Raw genomic sequence first — 8,323 nt, forward strand, 5'->3', positions numbered from 1 at the left:
GGGATCCTGACTATCCTATGGTACTACATTTTACAAGGCTGGTCACACTTATTTAAAAATCTTAAGTCAGTCAGTGATCAGTGATCATTGAAATAATATCTAAGTATGAAAGAGGTGGGCACAGGCTTGAACGCCTTCACTAAAGAGAAACCTGGTGGATTGTTAAATTAAGGGCCACCACTTTTCTAGGCCTCAATGATGATGTGAACTTTCTGTTATCTAAATATGTATGTCGCTGTCTGGTTGGACCAATGGATTATCATGTGAATGTGAATGCATATGCATTGTGTTTCTAATATGTAAGCATGTAAAGTGAATGTATATCTACTTTGTCTTTATTAATTAATTAAATAATAATAATTAATTAATTGTAAATGTATAAGTATGTTTTGTGTGTCAATACTACTGTTTGTGTGTGCTATTTAGCTTAGTGACTTTTCCTGTTTTGTGCAGGCCTTAAAATGAGTGTCTATATAGTTGGCTATGTAATGGATTTCTTTGTGTGTTTTTAAATGAGTCTTGGTCATGGAGTTTTGGAGGGGTGGGACTTAGGTCATGTGACCACTCTCACCTCTCTCTACCTGTGCTCACACAATTTAAATGTGCACACCTGTGCTTGTTTCACATGCCCTGATGTAGGCTGAATAGTCTAAATGAGTTGGCATGTAGCCACTGATCAATAAAGGCTTTTTATTTCTGTAGAGGAGTGCCTCAATTCTTTAGATTTTTCTTAAATAAAATATTACATATAATAATAATAATAATAATAATAATAATAATAATAATAATAATAATGATCCCATGTGATTGTTTTGCCATTGTTGAAGTTAGAGTAATTTGTGTTCTTGTCAGGGAATGGCACGACACTGGAGGCCTACCTGACCTTTTCCATCAAAGTCAAATTGCTCAATTTTGGACAGTTTGCTTTTCCTCGTCCATGGGACATTGCTGTGATGATTTTGGGAAATGATTAATCAATCTCTCCATGGATGTCTTGTTGAACTCAACAGAAGTCATGTGTCCAGACAGTGAGATGAAGCAGGTTTATTGATTTAATCAGTGTCATGTGAAGTCATTTTAATGGCTGTAGTGACTCAAGGTCACATTTCTTAGTTGTGTTGTGGTGGGCACTGTGTTTCCTTCGCACATGTGTTTGTGAAAACAGGTTTAAAGGCACGGTCTGCAACTCTGGTGAAGGAAAGTTGATGTTGATGCCTGAGCTCAACAGCCAATCAAACGGCCCCCCTCTCCTCCGTGCTCCGTGCTCCTGAAGAACCAGTGTGATTGGCTGGAACAGTGGATGACTCAGTACATTTTGTGAGTGTTTACACAGAGCTGACAGCTATTTGCTGAATTTGACATACGATTAGATCATGAACTGTGCCTTTAATGTTGCGTCTCAGTGAGTGAAGGTCAGGTCTGTGTGTTGTCTCTGTTGCTCCATGTGCTCTCATGGAGAATGACCAGCTGCTCCAGCTGCCCCCAGGTTACCCAAACCCCTCTACAGCGCCCCCACTGTCAAGTCTGTCAACTGTGTTATGTAATGAACTCTTTAACTCCCTCACCCCCAATACACACACATGCTCTTCAGATACACACACACACACACGCAAGCACTGTGACCATGACGAGCACTCATACTAGAAGGCTCCCTTTAACACACACTCATAAACACACACTGTGCCCGTAATGGGCGATCGCCCTGTGTCCCCCTACATACACACACACACACACACACACTGTGCCCTGATGGGCACTCATCCCTGTGGGCTTCCCCCCACCCAACACGGTGTGTGTGTGTGTGTGCTGCGTGCCTGCCCCGTGGGCCTGAGTCTCTGTGTGGACGGCTCTAATCGGAACTGTCGTTCTTGATGATCCAGTTGATCCAGCGCACGTAGTTGCGTACTTTGGTGTAGACGCCGGGGAAGTAGGGGTTGGCACAGCTGATGCCCCAGGAGACGATGCCCTCGAAGCGCCCGTTGCAGATGAGCGGACCGCCCGAATCGCCCTGGCAACGCGGGGGGAGAAACAATACAATGTGACAATGCTGTTTGTTCAACTTAGGTATATACACACACACACACATCCTATGCACCCACCCCTCAGCAAAATAGTGACTTTCCAGGAACTTTGCTTGTTATAATAAAATTCCCCCAGATCAACACTGCAAGCTGCAAGCTCTATTCCTTTGCTGCTTGAGTTGCCATTTAAACTCCATCAGTGAATCAGACGTTAGTTACTTCCGAGTGCCTGGCCCGTCGGACACGCGGTAATTATTTTATGAGCTCTATTTGCGAGCTCATTGATTTCCAGTTAGTGTGCGACCGCGCCGCTGAGAGAGCCGTCGTGATTGTCGGCCGCTGGCCTGTGGCTGTGGAATGCATCAGCGCGAGCAGCTAGCCGGCGGCGCGCGTAAACACGGCTCAGGCAGCCGCTCTGCGTGCTCCATAATCATGGCCGTTTCTGGTGCCCTTACCAATCCAGCTCATTAGTCTGATTGCTCCATCAGTGGCTGATTGCATCCAGAGCTGAGATATGAATCATAAAGGGAAGATCATTAAGGAGTCTGACAAGAGCCGTGCTTTAGTCAAAACTGTGCATAGCACACTGCCTGCAAAATGGCTTTGTCAGAATGTGTTGTGTAATGTGTAAAGTAACAAAGGCTGTAATGGTTAATATTCTGTCTTTTGTCTTTTCTGGTTTTAATATTTATAAGAAGTGTCCTCTCTGAAGTTGTGATATTGTCTTTATTTTGGACTTTAGCTCTTTGGCACATGAAACACGGCTTCTGTTTGTTTCCGTATGTACCACCCCCCACCCCCGACCACTGTGTCGCACCTGGCAGGAGTCAGTACCCCCTCACCCACCCCCCAACACTCATGTCTCACCTGGCAGGAGTCAGTGCCCCCTCACCCACCCCCCAACACTCATGTCTCACCTGACAGGAGTCAGTACCCCCTCACCCACCCCCCAACACTCATGTCTCACCTGGCAGGAGTCAGTGCCCCCTCACCCACCCCCCAACACTCTGTCTCACCTGGCAGGAGTCCTTGCCCCCAAAGCTTGTGCCTGCGCACAGCATGTTCTCCGATATCCTGAAGTAGTAGTAGTACTGGCAGTTGGGGATGGTGTTGACGTCCACAGCCCTGAGCACGGGCGACAGGTAGTAACTGTACACCTTGGTGACGCCCCAGCCGCTCACCGTGCACACAGTGCCAGGAAGCAGGGAGCTGTCCTCACTGGGCAACAGTGCCGGCTGGATGTTGGCATTGAGTTCCACAGGGCGCTCCAGCTGGAGGGTACACACACACACACACACATTATATACTGTATACTGTATTTTAAACATATAAACACACATATTTACACAGACACACACACACTCTGACATAGGTTTGTACATATACACATATAGTATGTATGTGTTGTGTCCGGGTGGAGCATGTATCTTACAAAACTCAATGAAAGAGGCAGAGGTGGAAATAGGCTCTAAAACTTTATTTTACTAATGCATAACAGGTTGGCCTGAACAAAGAAGAGACGGAGCTTTGCATTTTATATTTCCTCTATGACCCCTAGGACTCATGGGATCTGTAGTTTTTATACCCATACACAACTGTATGGTATGCACATCTAACATGTTCAGTGGCATGAAAATAGGCATGCGTAGACATGTTTTTAACATTAAATAATTCAATCTGTCAAATAAAACCAGCCCAGGCTCCTCTGCCTCCCTGTTCCCTGGTGCCAGCCACACTGCTTACCTTAACCAGCATGATGTCGTTGTCAAACGTGCGGTAGTTGTAGCTGTAGTAGACAATGATCCTGGAGACGTTGGCCACCTGCTCAAAGCCCTCTTTGACCCCAAGGTTGTGCTCGCCGAGGACCACCTGGATCAGGTAGCTTCTGAGGGACACAGAGAGGAGGACAGGAGAGGAAAACAGGGTCAGGGATGGGATAGAATGGGGAGTCCCTTTGTCCTGCCGCCAGCTGCCACAGATGCTGTATACCCTCTAGAGACGAACAGCGGAACACATCACACACCACAGTGAACCCACTGAACTGGACGCCGCTCTAGATAACGTGTCCAAGCCCGTCTCTGGGGACCGCTGCTTTGTTTGTGGACATCACGCCTGGGAAAGGCCCTGAGAACACTCAGTGCTGTGTTGTCTGGCCAGCCAAACAACCTAGTCTGGCTGTGTCACCTACCTCCCCAGTAGGCTGGCTGGCAGAGTGACTGCCAACTCACACACAATGGCAGCTGACACCAGCTTCACCTGCTAGCATTATCACCATGGAGGCCTCTACCTATTGGAGGTATTGGCTATTTATTGTTACCTTAGGTTTGCAGCTTGAATGTTATTCCTCATTTTGTAAGTCCCTTTGCGTAAAAGCATCTGCTGACTAAATAAATGTTTGTAAATGTAGATGTGAAGTAGACACACCATACACTTGCTCCCCCTATAGGATATACAAAGAGTTTTGAAAATATCAAATAAAATGTAACAATTAGGAATCATTTAACAAACATGCTGGGATTTAATCATTTTGGCCAAATACTTAGTATCTGCTGATGACAGCAGTTCATAATTCAAGAGCAATGCAGTCCAATCTATGGTGTAAGAATGAGGTGTTTCTTCAACCCCAACCTGTCAGACCAAGGAAATGTCCAGCCAATCAGAGCAATGACCTATCTGTCAATCATATGTCCTAGTCAAAGGCATATGCCAAAGCAAACACTTTAGCATGAACATTGGCAGAGGTGAATTTGTTGGTCTGAATTGTGGCCACCAATAGATATCTGACCTTGTCAGACAACTGGTAATCTGTTTCTTATGTTTTTGTTTTTTTGTATACGGTACATTTCTATTCTATTTTATTTTCATCTGGTTCTGTGATTAGGAATAGCCTCTATAGTCTATAGGGTCCTCTTGTTTAAGCCGAACTTCACAGCTCATCACAGCTACTTTGAAGACGCGGTAGGTACCTCTGCTGTCACATGCAAGGATCTACTGCAGCTGCTCAGAACCAGATCAAGCCCCTGATGTTTTCCATTACAGTTGTTATGTTGCAATACTCACGGCCTCCAGCAGTGGGCAGCAGAGACAACCCATTGTGGGTGTATAAGGGTTCCGCCGCAGTAGTGCTGGTTGTTGAACTGGATGGACACTTGGTACTTGATGGAGTACGGTGTTACCTCTTCGCCACCTATGATTCTCTGTGGACATGCACCTGAGAAGGGGGGGAAGCACAGGTGAAAGGTCAGCTTCAATGTGCTTTAATGGCCCAGTAGCCAGTCTGTCCACCAAACAAATTAATCACAGAAAAACTCAACTTAAAAAACTTGTGATGTGTTAGTTTTCTTAAATCATATAAATTCTTTTGGCATTCAACAAAGTTTTTTTTTTTTTTACCAGTCCTATACGTAGATCTTTATATTCATATTTTATTTTATATTCATTTCCCTTTACCTTGAAAAGTTAGAAGGATAAGACAGAGGAGTACAGTGCAGTGTCTGACTGGCATAGCTGAATATGCTTCTCCCATGGTTGCCTCTTCCTGTATCGTCTGATTCTTTCCACAAGCAAATGATCAGAACTACTGCATGAGTGAAACACATCAAAATGTCTTGTCATCTACTGTAGTCTACAGATAGCTTTTAGATTTTAAGTAGAGTTTAAACAGAAAAGGTCTTATTCTATTTTTGAATGCTTCCTACCCACCAGTTGCATTGATATCAAGTACAAGCTTTCTTCTCCTGGTCTTCAGTGGCCAAGACATAAAATGAGACAATCTGACAAAAAAACAACACAGTAGTGACAAACTGAAACTACTGAAAAGATATGAAGAAAACCTTGCAAACATCTACAAGCACAGATGCCCTGATTTTTTTTAATTTTCAGGTGGTCCCGCCACAGAACTGCATAGTACATAGCTTAGGTATGATGGTCATTTTAATACCGAAGATGAATGAAGACCTATAGTCAGGCAATGGAAAAATCAGTTTAAAAACAATCAGTTCCCTTCCAGGCTGTCGGGAGATGGTGTAGGTCACCCCTTCTTATGTGGACCAGATTTAGACTGTGATGAGTGCCGACCTAACGATCATAAGTTCTGATTCCAATACTCTCAGGTGCTAGTTGCAACAACAGGTGAAATTATATGCAACTGTGGTTTTAACACAGTGACTATAGTCTCATGATAATGGCCGCGGAGTTTGTGGTTTGCCCTTGACATCTCTTTATGTAGATGTCAGATTCAATGAAGATTTTTTTCTTTGCATGGACAACTTACAATCAAAGGTGTTGTTACAATCTGTACAAAAGGCAAATGTATTTTACACACGAGGAGATTGGTATCCAATTCACATTCTCATTGTGTCCCGTCGGGGTGAAGGGGCTCTTCACACCAAGAACAATTACTGTAACAAAAACAGCAGCGTTATAACTAATATGAACGACCACATCCACACTTAAATTCTAACGACAACAACATGAAGACGCTCATATCGTTATAGTTACAGTTCACTTTGAAGTTATCGTTCCTGGTGTGAACAGCCCCTAAGAGTTTTCCTCCTTGTCCTTACCCAGCAGCCTATAGCTGGAGCAGAGACTCATACTCACTCTGGACTGGAGATGCTTGGCACCCGACGGAAGACTGACTGAACCTCAGACCCTCTCATCAGCTGAACCCCACACACTCTAGTTGATTGAACCTCACAAACTCTCGTCAACTGAACCTCACACACTCTCGTCAACTGAACCCCACACACTCTCGTCAACTGAACCCCACACACTCTCGTCAACTGTGCCCCACACACTCTCGTCAACTGAACCCCACACACTCTTGTCGACTCATGCTCTGCCGTGCAAGAGACCCCCCTGTGCCTTTTAAAGCCTCCTCCAGTCCTCCATTCCATTGTTGGGCCTGTGTGCGTATGTGTCTTTAAAACACCACCCGTGAGAAAAACAACTGTGGCCTGACCCAATATGTAACAAAAGCGTAGTTGTCCCCTTGGGCTTTCATTTCAGAGCTGCCCCTTTGATTTGTGCTTCACATTCATGAAACACGAATTGGGAGGTGAAGACGACTCCTTTTCAGGCACAGAAAGAGTCTGCAGACAGGTGACTTGCCATATTGTACCTTGTGAATAGGATATTGTGTGTCCCTTCAGTAAAGTGAGAGGCATTTCGGCAGTTATCAGGACTACAATGGCATTGGAGTGCCACAGGTAGTGATTCCTCGTTCGCTCTCGCGACACCCTTGTATGTAAGGCCCTGGGAGAAGATATGTCCTTACTATTGGGGAACCACCCAAAGTTATATTTACGATGGGAACATTTGAGATGTTTTTTTAGCAGGCACTTGAAGACACTCTGTCTCTCCTCAACCTGCTTTTTCTCACTCCGAGTAAGTTTCCGTGCTGGGAGAAGATGGCCTTGGGTAAGGAGGCAGCCGGCCAAGCCTGATCAGGACAGGGTGGGGCAAGGTCCGCTCTACTCCAAGTGTCCATTTTGGGAATTGGCTGCTCTGCGTTGGGAGCTACCTGTGCTCCTCTGAGGGGCGGGGCAGGCCAGATGTGGGCCAGATCTCGGCCAGGTCTGAGCTGCACCCTTTCCAGAGTCACCTGCTGCTCTGGCTGTGATGGCCAATTCCCCCAGCCGACCTGCCTGCCAACCTGCCTGCCGACCTGCCTGGTCAGATTTCTCAGCCAGTGATCTGATGAACCTACTGTCCCTCGTCCCTCTGTGTGATTCTCTCCTATTCTCCCAGAATTAAATGGACCGAATCCTTGCCCCCCCCCCCATCTCTGTCTCTTTCTGTCTCTTTCTCTTACTCTCTCTCTTTCTTTCTGTCTCTCTCTTTCTCTCTCCCCCTCTCTCTGTCTCTATCCTTGAATGAAATGGACAGAGCCATTGTCTTCCTTCTCTTCCTCCTCTTCCTTCTCTCTCTCTCTCTCTCTCTCTCTCTCTTGCTTGCTCTCTCACACACACGCACCTTTACTGTCTTATTCCCTATCTCATTCTCTTTTCTCTCTATCCTGTCTTTCTCTCTATCCTGTCTTTCTCTCTTTTTCTTTCTCTCTGCTGCCCTGGCTCAGGACTGTCTCTCCATTGTGCTTCTCTCTCCTCAGGGACAATGGCACCATCTTAACAGGATGTGTCTCCCAATCAGACTGTGTTTGTATGTGTTTACATTACATTACGTTATGTGTGTGTGTGCGTGCGTGTGTGTGTGTGTGTGTGCGTGCGTGCGTGTGGGCGTGCGACGTGCGTGTGTGTTAACGCATGTTTGATAGTGTGTTTGTGTGCATTTGTGTGTGT

General features: G+C 45.6%; 1 protein-coding gene across 1 annotated transcript; it reads right to left on the reverse strand.

The window, feature by feature from the left end:
• Positions 1–1,849: 1,849 nt before the first annotated feature.
• LOC143103788 (trypsin) lies at positions 1,850–5,526 on the reverse strand. The gene is made up of 5 exons (XM_076267609.1): positions 5,472–5,526; positions 5,082–5,232; positions 3,765–3,906; positions 3,038–3,292; positions 1,850–2,008 (listed from the first exon to the last, which is right to left on the reverse strand). Exons 1-5 carry the CDS (start codon positions 5,524–5,526, stop codon positions 1,850–1,852), a joined length of 762 nt encoding a protein of 253 aa, XP_076123724.1.
• Between the last annotated feature and the right edge of the window lie 2,797 nt (positions 5,527–8,323).

Source organism: Alosa pseudoharengus, unplaced genomic scaffold (genome assembly GCF_046254945.1).
Source record: "Alosa pseudoharengus isolate Yale_2024_CS ecotype anadromous, Long Island Sound unplaced genomic scaffold, YU_APseudo_1.1 YU_APseudo_1.1_scf_5, whole genome shotgun sequence".
Classification (NCBI taxonomy): domain Eukaryota; kingdom Metazoa; phylum Chordata; class Actinopteri; order Clupeiformes; family Clupeidae; genus Alosa; species Alosa pseudoharengus.

Bases quoted from the DNA above. Each gene is read 5' to 3' on its own strand.
- LOC143103788 (XM_076267609.1), bottom strand. From the start codon at position 5,526: ATGCCAGTCAGACACTGCACTGTACTCCTCTGTCTTATCCTTCTAACT. The intron at 5,233-5,471 runs GTAAAGGGAAAT...CCCCCTTCTCAG, and splicing joins TATCCTTCTAACTTTTCAAG to GTGCATGTCCACAGAGAATC. The intron at 3,907-5,081 runs GTGAGTATTGCA...TGTGTCCCTCAG, and splicing joins GCTGCCCACTGCTGGAGGCC to AAGCTACCTGATCCAGGTGG.